The sequence below is a fragment of the Schistocerca serialis genome, chromosome 6 (genome assembly GCF_023864345.2).
Source record: "Schistocerca serialis cubense isolate TAMUIC-IGC-003099 chromosome 6, iqSchSeri2.2, whole genome shotgun sequence".
Lineage (NCBI taxonomy): Eukaryota > Metazoa > Arthropoda > Insecta > Orthoptera > Acrididae > Schistocerca > Schistocerca serialis.
In genome coordinates this window covers 273,884,679-273,897,501 of record NC_064643.1, presented here as the reverse complement: position 1 = coordinate 273,897,501, position 12,823 = coordinate 273,884,679, and the positions used below count along the sequence as shown (strand labels likewise).

Genomic DNA, 12,823 nt, shown 5'->3' with positions numbered 1-12,823 from the left:
GTGAACGCCCATGACATGAAAATGGAAGAAAAATTCCAGGGAACAAGAAAGAAGAATGAACAGAGGACTTCTAACATTCTAGTTAATAGCTGTGTATTTTATCCAAGTCCCATATACACAGTAAGCCTATAACTCTATACAATGATCACAAATAGTAGGGGAATATAAATACCTGGGAATTACATTACAGACAGGAGCAACATATTTTGATACACATATTCAGGAAAGAGTAGCAGTTCCCATAAAAGCCACGTATGATATCCTGAACACAACCAGTCTATCAATAAGCACAGTGATGACACTGTTCAAAGTGGCAGAAGTGCCAATCATAATGTATGGAACAGAGATCATATAAGAAAAACAATATGAAAAGAACAGAAAAAGTCAAGACTGTGTTCATGAAAACGATACTAGGAATGGAAAAAATAGCTGCATCCTGATTTACATGTGAACTTATGAAAGAGACTTAATTCACAGAGATCAGATTACAACACTGGCTGTCTTCCACAGGACCATATCAGCACCTGAGTAACACTGTGGACAGAAAGAAGAAGGGGATAGAGATGGAGGTCTACAAACCACCAACCATGCTGTATGACAGCTGGACCAGAAAATGTAAGAACAGAGGCCTAAAACAACAAGACTTACAATACACAGATTTCATCATAAAATATGTGTCAACAACAAATTCCACAAACCGAGTGAAAAGTGTAAATGTATGTTATGTGTACAAGTGTGTAAAAAATACTGCATTATAACCTGTATGAAGAGAACAAAAACTATAACAGATTATAGCAAAGACTAGAAAAAGCTATAGGAACTTGTATATTAATGCTCAGATGAACTGCACTTTTCTCACTAATAATAATATACAGTTTGTACTTTAATTGAGACTGTGAAAATAACACAGGCTGAAACCTTTTGCAGGGATACCTGTAACAAAAAGACCTATACTGTTCTGGTTGACCAGTGCCTACATGAATTTCCACACTCATCATTTTTTACATTTTATTTTAGACATTTGTTGTTACATGTATATGCAGGCAGGTTCTCATGGATACATGATATGCATGAAATTCTAATGTGTGTATGGGAGAGGGGGGGGGGGGGGGGGGGGTTAATGTCACAGTCTTAGATTTCATTTTATGTTTAATTAAGGAAATATCTGACACAAATTTTATAAATGAGGAGGTGGTACACGCTTTTAGTGTACTACCCAATACATTGAAATTTTTGTAATGTTACCATGTATTTACTACAATGTTTATTGCTTCCACATTTATTAATTAGTACTTAACACGATGTGAAGTAATTTAATAATCTGCAGAAGACAAAATTCAGCATATCATTTCAAACGCTAGGTTAAGACACTGTACAGTTTGAAATTTTGTTTGGCATGTTAGTACTAAACACACAGGACTGTCAAACAGAAGTTTCTGGAAAATACTGTAAAATGACATAGGCAATTATTCAAATTATAAATGTTGTGTCAACTATCCACCACCAGAATATTAACTCTCTTGCATGACTTGCGTTACTTTGACCAATGTTATTTGCTTCCTTCTGTTTGTGGATTTTCACATGCGTGTTCATTGTGTGCTAATAACAGTGTTCTATGATTAATTGAGTGTTGGTGATTTCTGACTCCATCATCATACCACTAAGGGACTGAATTTGCCACACTTACAGCAAACTACCTTTAATATGATTTTAAAGGTAGTTCTGTGTATAAAGTAATATGACTTAGTCAGTGGAACCACTGTAATCATAGGCAATATATAGTAATAGAATATATAATTTCTAGAATAATAATAGAATATATACTTTATGTTACTGATATTTGCATATTTCTATAATGCCTGCACGGAACTAAAATCTTATGAAATGTTGAATAAAAAAATCTAATATGCAAGAACAGAAACTATTTCAAATAACTTTTGCATTCATGTTTAACTCACTGACACACAAAGTTTTTGTGCATATGTAATTTTTCTTTATAATTTTACGAAAGTGCTAATAATGTATGATAATTTGCTGACTGTTACTTTTTATATAAGAACTAATGCAAGGCCAGATTGTGAGAGATAGTTTGGTTCAGAAGTTCCAGGGTTTCTGTGACTGGGCAGAGAGGCACAATGGATTATGTGAAAACTAGATTTAAGGAAGAATATACAGATTAATTACTAAAAATGGTGTGTTTCATTCCATAGTCTGAATTACAATCTGATCTCTCCCAGACCATAGACAATGGGCTGAATTTCATCAGTTAAGTATTTCACAATTTCTGTATATTTCTCCAGTCATAATATAAGGAGGAAATATTATTATTTTGTTTAAGTGGTTGCACTATTGCAGTTGTGAAAGTGACTGTAGATAGGAAGGTACAGCAGGTGTTATTGATCCTTCATTTTACAAAAGAAAAACTCTAAAAAGATTTTTTTAATAAAGGATGCTCCTAATGCAAATACATACTACACAATTAAAGGTTACTTAGAGAACTCAGAGTAGGGGTTAGTAAAAAGAGTACTAATTAGAACATCTTTATTACATTAAAAGATGCTCTGCTGGCAATTATGATTTGGGCCACAGTTTCCTAAATCAGTTCAGGCATGTACCATATGCTTTCTGGAAGAAGGCTACAGCTGACCACTTATTGTCACCTCTTGAAACAAGAGTACACATTCATGTCTATCCACGTGACACGTTTTTCCTTTTGTTAAGTTGACAGACGCAATAACATTCTAAAATTATCCTTGGATTACTAAATTACTTATAATAATATAATTTTGTAGAAAATAAGGCATACATGTACAAGTTTGGTTGAAAGCGTCCAGATTTTATAGAGTTATGATGGAACATACACACTTCACATTTCCTGAATATATTTGCTTACAGCTGTGTAACTGATTAATTGCCATCAAGAACTAATTTATAGTGGACCATGAACCATATGTCTAGAAGAACAAATTTTAAACAAAATTCAAATACAGTTTATTCCCTATCATATGATTTCTGAGGGTAAATGATCAAAGAATGTATAGCTGTGTACTCTGTTACTTTATGAGGCAATTGAAGGCATTTAGGATAGTTTAGCTTATTTTATCTTTTAAGATTATATTTCTGAATACATGTCTTCTTTCAGACTGTACTGCTTCATTCATGAAAACTTCAGAATAGGTTTCATCCTTTCATGAGGGTATTAAAAATTCTGTTTTGGTTTTATGTTCATCTGGATCAGATCAAAGTTAATGGGAATGAAACTTAATAAAAAATAATGCAGAGCTCCCCGTCCCGATTAAGAATTTCCTGTCAGAAAAAAAGGAAGTGTGATTGGTATAAAAAACTTTTAAAATGTAAGAATTTACATCAAAGGTTCTGACTGACATCGCCTGTGCCACTTTTATAGATGTATTATTTTCTCCTTTCTTGATAAAGGAGAACTTAAAAGTTCTAAATGCAGCATCATTTGGAATCATTGTCTTTTTTATTATACATCATTTTCCTAGCTGTGTTAAAAATATACTTTACAGACCCAGTTTTTATTTTTGTGTTTGCAAACTAAGTTGCAATAAAGGACTTACCTTCCTCAGATCTGAAGATAATGCAGCAACAATAGCATCCTCATTCTCCTCATACAATTTAAGGAGCTGCTTTAGTTGTTTTTCACGAAAATCTGCAGATCTTGTTTTTCCACTATTAAAGGCATCACGAGCCCTCTGTACAACCTGCCACAGGAAAGAAAATAGAATGCAGTGTACAAAAAGTAAGCTCTGAGACATTGAGGAAACTTCAGAGTAACAACATGCACATAAAATTAAAAACTAGTAACTTCAAAATGGAAATAAGTAGCAATTAACAGAAAATTCAGGTTGACATGTGTTGGGATAATCTGACATAAAAAATACATTATTTCCTCATGTTATCACATGAAAGAAAAAGAAGAAGAAAAAAAGACTTTCTTGGAGAGAAGGAATATCATGACTTCTCACATTGACATATATCTAAGTTCATTACTTCAGTAATAGTATCAAACAACAGTGATATATTGGCAGTGTTGACATTAGAAGAAAAGGTCTTTTGGTGAGGCTAGGAATGAAGAGATTACAGGGAATCCCACAATGTTGATTGATCTATTCACTAAAAGTGATTATGAGAAGAAATAAATGTTAAACGTCACACTTACATTTGAGAATAATGTGTCCGATTGTTTCCCATTGGGCACTGATACTGTAAAAAAAACGGCAAGTTAAATTAGCTGTCAGCAAAATAACAGGATATTATTTCTCAACAGGTCATTATTATAAGTAAATAACAATTTGTTTCTCAAAACAAGCTTTCAGATAATGTTCTGTATATTGATGCCAGGTTAGTTGGAAATACATCTTCTGCTATTACTGGCAGTAACAGAATGGAGAAACTACAAGTACGACTGCACAAAATAGCTCCTTCTATAAGGTGATTGGACAAAAGCAACCAGACATCAAACAAGCAACATGGAATGCTCTTCACAACATTTTGAGATATGGAATATTGGTTCTGCTTAGCCATATTAAGGAGATATGGGGCAAACTGGCATCAGCAATGCGATCAGTTTGCTGTATCTGGCATTGATTTCAATTTCCATGTACTGTACATGAGTCTTCTGAGAATCTCTGGTTTCAGGAAGGTAGAGTCATGACTCTATGAGGTGAGAATCTTAGTTCTAATCATCAGTTTCATTTTATTAAGGATGACTAGTTTTGTTATTTCACAAAACTATCAAATGCAAACAATAAGTATGCATTATCTCCAGAAATAAAGATCTGACAACAACCCGAGATGATTATTACTCACATTACCCTGGAATAGAATACCATTGAACTTCAGTGTGCCTTCCAAACACCATCAGGATGAAGATCATCAACAGTAACTGGATATGCTTGCAATTAATATACACCATCGGGCCGAAGACATTGGCTGGAGGAATGTAAAGAACAGGGGCGAACTAAATAGAACCCTCTCTAGTTTTCTGATGAGTTGTGATTCAGTGTCAAATGGAGGTCAACAGGATCCCGCTGAACGGAGTGTGTAACATACATGTTTTTTGCGAATACTGTGCATCTCATCATTGTAGTGGATTGGTTGTGTGAACACAAACTCTGAATGAGTGGATGGACATCCATGCTATTCCAATTGATCCTTTGGTGGCTCAGAATTGTAGGAATGAAATTTGTTGATCTTTTATTATAAGATATGCTGGTGACTCTCCCTGAGCCATTCAGTTGGAAGAAAAATTGGCTTCTTGTTCTTTCATCTCAATAGACAGGAATTTCAGAGAACATGAATCAGAAGACATCACAATATTGTATGGTGTATGAAAGTATATACTCCTCTGTAAGCTTCAGTGTGAATTAAATGTTTATATTTACACATCAGTATTGAAAATAATATAATCTCATCTCATTCTCATGTTGTTTTTACCTCTGATGCAAAAAAGTATTGTAAATAACCAAAAGATTAACACACACTGTTGTAGCAGCAGAATTTATACACTAACTGTCTGTGCTGCATTACATGGGTGACATATACATGAGCTTTCATAGACAAAAAATGATGAAGTAATGTTACAGTTCCTTGGTATGATACTGGTAGTTGAGACAGTGCTCTGATTGGAACTGATGTTACTGAGTGAACCGAAGAAAGCTATCAACTGTGGCTTTGTTGTAGGAGTTAGTGTCAGCGTATTCAGCTGATAGTCAGCTAAAGCAAGTAACGTATAAATTAATGCTAATCATGAACTATCACAGACTTGTAGTGATTAACTTTTCTCCAAAGGAGGAGTAATTTGGTTTGTGTACTTTCAATAAAACTGTTGTTTACCTGGGCAGTGTTCTCACTGTGCCCTATCTCGTGCAAGACTTAGCATTGTTACCCCAAGGATGGAATATGTGTACCCAACTGTCTGCGTGTAGTCTTTATTCATGTGAAAGTGAATAAAAGTTTTTGAAATGTTTGTGAATTGTGTAACATTTACCAAGTAGGCTGTGGGAAACCCCTAAAAAACCACATCCAAGGTGGCTGGCACACTGACCCCCATCACTCATTTGCCAGGCACATTCGATCCAGGGCTGGTACACCTCCCCATCCAGGAAGTGGCGCTTTAACACAAATTGTTGAAAGCCTCAAATTCATCAATAAAAATTGTGCACTACTAACTTTCATGGCATTGGTCCTTCTTTGGCATTTCTCATTTTTGAGACAGTTCTTAATGACAGTTCCTTTTAGTGACATATCAATGAATGAAGCTATGAAGCATAAATTGTGGTTTCTCTTCTGCAATTTACAGCACTGTCAGGCTTTAGACACATATGGTCATTCTGAGTTAAAAATCGATATGAGCGATAAAAGTTATTCCTTGCCTGATGTTTGACTTTTACCATTGCAATCCCGTCAGCCTGAATACAGAATTACTGATTGTTTTAATTTCATGTTTGACGTCGGATAACAAATGACAAAAGAAATATTTTTTTCGTGTGACATAATCAAAAATTAAGTTTTCGGATTTTCTTCCGTTACTTGTACTGTGAAGCCTCGTTTCTTGCCAAATTTTGTGATTCTAGGCCAACGGCTACACTGTAAGGTTTTAGACACATATGGCCATTCTGAGTTAAAAATCAACTGTCTATAACATAACTGATAATGACTAGAAGGTACAACTTTCTCAGGACCCGCTGTCTTCTATCTTACTAGTGCGTTTAGGTGAAATATTTATATTGTTTCCATGAATGTATTGCTGAGACACAGAGAGAGGGCAAAAATATGGAAACAGCAAAAACACAACACATTGCCGTGCCTAACATGGTGTAGGAAAACTATTGGCTCTCAAAACGTCCTTGAGTCCTATATGCTTTTCATCGGAACCTTTTACCATTCTTCCTGCTAAATAGTGGCAGGTTCAGGTAACAGTTGTGGAGATGAATAGTGGCACGCGCCCTTCTCTCCAAAATAGACCACAAAGGCTCAATAATATTGAGATTTGCTTGGTCAGTATACGCACTTCCGGTCGGAATGCGACGCAAGTAGTAAGCGACTTGCCGCCGTCCGCAGCACGCTGTATTAGCTAGCCTGGCCACGGGCACGAATACGTCTCTTTTCTTAGCTCACCATGGAGCCTTTCGATACGACCATAATTAGGATGTCAGACACAGTGATGATGGGTGCGCGTAGCGTGCGTGTTTTGTAATGAGCCCTTGTTAATAAAACTGTTTTAACTTACTTCTCGTGTTCGCGTATTGGCGTACCTCAAGGACCCATCGCTTACAAATCCTGACAAATATTTCGTCTAATTCTCATCCAGGGCAAGAACACAAACAACCCCCTTATAAGATCTTGTAATTGTGGTGGCCATGTGACAAATGCTCATGCTCACAAAACCAGTCCTGGATGATGCGAGATGTGTAAACAGGGGTGCTGTCATCTTGGAATAAAGCATCACATTGAGGAACAAATATTGGACCTGATCAGCCAAAATGGTAACATAATCCTAGAGAGGAATGCGACCTTGCAGAATAACCAAGAGGGCCCTGGAATATCACGATGTTGCTGTCCAAATCATCTCTGAAGCTCCGCCATGTTTCACTCTTGGGACATAAACTAGGCGGAACAGTGTGATTCATTCGGACAAATGACTTCCTTCCATTGCTTCACAGTCCAGATTTTATTGCTTCGACACGACGTTTTCCTATTCAGAACATTTGTACCACAGGTGAGTGGTTTTGATATTCCAGCTCGCGCTGTAGTTTCCAGCTTGTGGAGCTCTCTCCGTGTTGTTTTGGCGCTGACAGGGTTCGCGAAAGCGACATTCAGTCCTGTAGTGAATTTAGCAGTTGTCGTCCTCATATTTTTTTTCACAATCCTCTTCAGTAACTGTCACGATCACTCAACACGCACTTTCGTCCGCGCTGTGACTTGCGAATAATGTTTTCCCTGTGTGCTGTATAAATCTTTGATACGCTGCCTCTTGAGAGCTCCAAATACTTCGGCTACCTTGGTTACGAAAGTACCCACCATATGAACACCAACAAGTTCGAGTCACTGAACTCATACTACACAGAACACTGTTCTGACTAAGTTTGGCGCTTGCAACGTATTGAGGACATTGTACAGGTGCCGATTGTGGTCAATTACAAAAGCGCAACCTGCATTAATGTTCAAGCATACTTTTCTGGCCGTGTTCCCATATTTTTGTCCAGTCCTTGTATGTTACCAATGTCAATATTTTCGAACCACAAGTTTCATCTTCCTAGTTGTTATTTATTTTTAGGGGTCCGTGCCTCAATCTGTAAAAACGGAACCGTTAGAGGATCGCTTTGTTGTTCGTTTGTCATTCTGTGTGTCAGACAGCTGAAAATCCTTTTCCCGAGGAACAAATAAACGTACCATGTTGAAATTCATGTCACATACGAAGGTCTGCAGGCTCTTGGCAGTGTAATAAATGAAAGCACATAAGTCAATGCAGCTAATAGCCACAGCCATTTATATAACATATTTTGACACTCACAAAGTCACTCAGCAAAACCTGTAGTGTACTTGCCGTTGGCCTAAAATCATAAAATTTGTTAAGAAACATGGCTTCACAGTAAAAGTAAAGGAAGAAAATTTGAAAACTTACTTTTTGATTATGTCATACGAAAAAAATATTTCTTTTTTCATTTGTTGTCCGATGTCAAATTTGAAATTAAAACAATCAATAATTCTGCTGACGGGATCGCAATGGTAATAGTCAAACATCAGGCAAGAAATAGCTTTTATTGCTCATACGATGCGTTTCGGAATTTATCCATCATCAGATGTTTATTTCAGATACAACTTGACACACTATAGCTCCGTGCAGTAATCGCTCCTAATGATCGATAAATTCCGAAACGCGTCGTATGAGCAATAAAGTCATTCCCTGGCCGATGTTTGACTTTTACCATTGCGACCCTGTCAGCCGGAATGCAGATCTGCCGATAATTATAATTATGATCGTCTGCGTCCTGCATGATTTTGCGTCGCATTTGTATTATTGAAATTAAAACATTCTCGAAAAACTTGAAACTCCCTGAGACTGATGTCAGTATCAATGTCGACAACAGACAAAAACGATCGAGACTCTCAATTCCCGGAATGGATGAACCATCTATACACATAATTAAGTTGTTACGGACCCCTCAGTGCGTGATTCCTACTCGCAACTGGCCAATTTTTTATTTTATTCGTTAGTCAGCTTTCACTCACTCGGAGCAACACACACCTGACGAAAGATTTAGGAACAGGACCGACCCGAGGGGCTGGCGATATAATTCCTACCATGGGAGGAGACACAGAGGGTGCACATAAAGTTACTGAGAAATAGAAATAAGAACGAAATACGGTTTAGAATTAGCCTGGAGAGTTTCGTGATTTCTCCTACCCCTCGCATCCCTATCTTCTGTTTGCAAAAAGCAATCTTTCCTTAGGCTCTTGATTATAATGCAGAATGTTGTCAAAGTGTCATTTCGTCCATGCAGAATAATAAAGAAACGACCATTGCCCAGCAGACGTCCATCAACAACACGGTACATGTGGACAGTTGGCAAAAGAGCATTTGATTCACACAGCTGCCTGCCGAATACAAAGCTCGCTCACATTACATAATGGGGTTCTTGCTCCTAATTCGCTACGGTATTATAGAATATTAAAGACTGGCTAGCGGATGCTGAAACACATACGCTACTTGATCGAAGGCTTCCGATATTTGCCGATCGTAGACTGAAGCGAGACTTCTTTCAGTTAGATGCTTCAAATTATTTCATAGAATAATAAGTTAAATGGAAGACAGCTCTCACAAATGTCATCCGACTTTATTTCTTCACAAAATGCCTGAAGTGAGAGCCCTGTATCAAAATCTGAAAGATGTGGAGCCTATTTTGGTGCCAAATATACCAGAATTAGTTAACGAAATAACTGCTTTCAAATTCCAAGAGAAAGAGCCGATGAAGAACATTGTCAGGGCTTCTCATTTGCATATTTTGAAGGCTGTTTCAAAGTATGGGTTAACGAATGCTTATCCAAACATCAAAATAGGTACAAGGGCATTAATTTATGAGATTGCCATTGACAGCAGCATCTCTTGAACGCAGCAAATAAAAGATGAGACGATGAAACTGTTGTTAAAATGGAGTCAAATTTAGCTATCCTGTCGACAGAACACGAAGCAGCACCGTTTGCTTCGTTCAAAGCAAAGAAATGTAAAGAGAGGTTATAATGAAATAACAGTTCTTCGAAAACGATAGTCTCTCAGCTCTTAATTATAGCCCTTTTTCTTTTTTTCTAATTAGTAATTTATGCACTATTAGTAATTTGTGAGCAAATAAAAACTGTTTTTTATTATACATCATCTACAGTAGCCGCCATAAACAGATTGAGATGTTATTTTACTTTTAATTTGTGTAGAAAGTTTATATAATTTGCAATTTATTGACTACGATGAAACATTTAGTTTCTTGTGTGCAATATTTTTCAACGTCTTCATTTAAGTAATTTGCTAAATATGCAAAGAAAAAAGCCAGAAAGCTGATTTTACAGGAAGAGGGTGCACAGCTTTGGCAGCACTATAAAGGGCGTAGGATCACTTCGGGACAGCTCTCACCTTTGTGTTCATGCATTTGTTCGTTAAGGTACTTCCTTTATCTTGCATAGCACATTTAACAAGAGTTCTTCTCTTTTTAATTTCCTGAAGCATTTGTTATCTTTGGACATGATGCACACTAAATAGAAACACGAATGTACCTGACCAGTTTTTAATGTTGCAAGGTTTCCGTTTTCATGTGGGGCTATCTGAAACCATTGGTTTATGAAGTACCAATGAACGTGCTTATGGAACTAGTTGTCAGAACAGAGGTTTTATGGTTCTTGAGGGAAAGTGTCATCAAATGGTGCAGCAAAAAATGTATCATCATCTCAAAGAAGTGAAAGATGTCGCAAATTTACACCTGAAATGAAAAATGATCTGAGTTCTTTTGTTGCACACGTAACAATTTTACTAAGGATGACTAGTTTTGTTATTTCACAAAACTATCAAATGCAAACAATTAGTATGCATTACCTCCAGAAATAAAGATCTGACAACAACCCGAGATGATTATTACTCACATTACCCTGGAATAGAATACCATTGAACTTCAGTGTGCCTTCCAAACACCATCAGAATGAAGATCATCAACAGTAACTGGATATAAGTCTATGATATGCTTGCAATTAATATACACCATAGAGCCCGAAGACATTGGTTGGAGGAATGTAAAGAACAGGGGCGAACTAAATAGAACCCTCTCTAGTTTTCTGATGAGTTGTGATCAGTGTCAAATGGAGGTCAACAGGATCCTGCTGAACGGAGTGTGTAACATACATGTTTTTTGCGAATACTGTGCATCTCATCATTGTAGTGGATTGGTTGTGTGAACACAAACTCTGAATGAGTGGACGGACATCCATTTATTTAGATTTGAGGGAGGGAGAGGCACTAAAATTGCTATTAATAATATATAAATGACATGGTCGGATTAAATTTTTCTATCTGGATTTCTGTAAGTTTCTGTTGAGGTCTACAGTTACAAATACCTTAGCCACGCAGAGCGTCTGTATTTATTCAAACCCGCAGGGTTCTCTTAAGTATGAAGGACGACAACCGCTGACCTTTCAATCCAGTCCAAAGCCTTCAGCTTCTGAACTACTTTTAACCGCAGAATGTGTCACACGGCGTAACATTCTACTGTCCAGTCGGTATCAACACAACTTGGGTGTACCATAATGTGGGAGTTACATTTATACAAGGTATACAAAACCTTTGGGTCAAAATTACGCAGACTGTAGAGGGTTCTAAAATGAGATACTAACCCAGTGGTTAAAAATTATTATTTCAAATGGTACGAAGTCTTGGATGAGAAATACGCGCGATGCACGTGTAGATAAACTGCTTCGGTAGGTAAACTGCTTCGGTAAACTGATCGCTGGATAATGTTTAACACCTTGAAAAATAGAACACAATCGTCTGTGATATGTCGACGGTGGAGTTAACGTCTTTTTACAGTTCGAGTATGGTTGTAGAGTATTACTCGTTACTGGAAAGTACGGAAATGCATTTCATGTACACTACAGTACGATGTAGTGCCTACAATGAATAGAAATTAGCGAGAAACTGGGTTGTTCAGTACACGGAAAACTGTCCAAGTTTCTCGACAAAAGGTTGTTTGGGGAGTACATTTTGAGAACATTATATTGGGTTTTGTGATGGAAAATTCGTCAATAAGTACCAGTCAACTTTCCCGTGAAATTTACAGTTCTAGGAGTGCAGAACGGAGTGTACTCATGGAGCGCAATATCTATCATGAACAACGTTGCAAGCAATGAGGCCAAATGATTTTGAACCTAGGGTTCAATTTGTCAGTGGGTTATTCAGCTCAGTACTGCTGTCCGAACCTTCTATGTTTATGTTGTTCGGGAATGAGTCTGCTTTTAACCGTGATGCTATTTCAACTGCACCATCTGTTATGTCTGGACCGATGGAAATCCCTGCGCCACACTCGTCTCAGATGGGCAACAACGGTTCTCTATCAACTTGTAGACAAGATTTGTACACGATGAAATCAAATGGCTCTGAGCACTATGGGACTTAACTTCTGAGGTCATCAGTCCCCTAGAACTTAGAACTACTTAAACCTAACTAACCTAAGGACGTGACACACATCCATGCCCGAGGCAGGATTCGAACCTGCGACCGTAGCGGTCGCGCGGTTCCAGACTGTAGCGCCTAGAACCGCTA

The 12,823-nt window shown here is 37.3% G+C and overlaps 1 protein-coding gene across 2 annotated transcripts in view; it reads right to left on the bottom strand.

The window, feature by feature from the left end:
- LOC126483813 (aldehyde dehydrogenase, dimeric NADP-preferring-like) overlaps window positions 1–12,823 on the bottom strand; it is a 198,730-nt gene that overhangs the window by 41,401 nt on the left and 144,506 nt on the right. For both annotated transcript variants that reach the window (XM_050106999.1, XM_050107000.1), the window contains exons 2-3: window positions 4,184–4,227; window positions 3,582–3,725 (exon numbers count right to left, since the gene is read on the bottom strand). In XM_050106999.1, coding sequence (XP_049962956.1) covers window positions 3,582–3,725; window positions 4,184–4,227 — 188 coding nt within the window. The remainder of the gene's footprint in view (window positions 1–3,581; window positions 3,726–4,183; window positions 4,228–12,823) is intronic.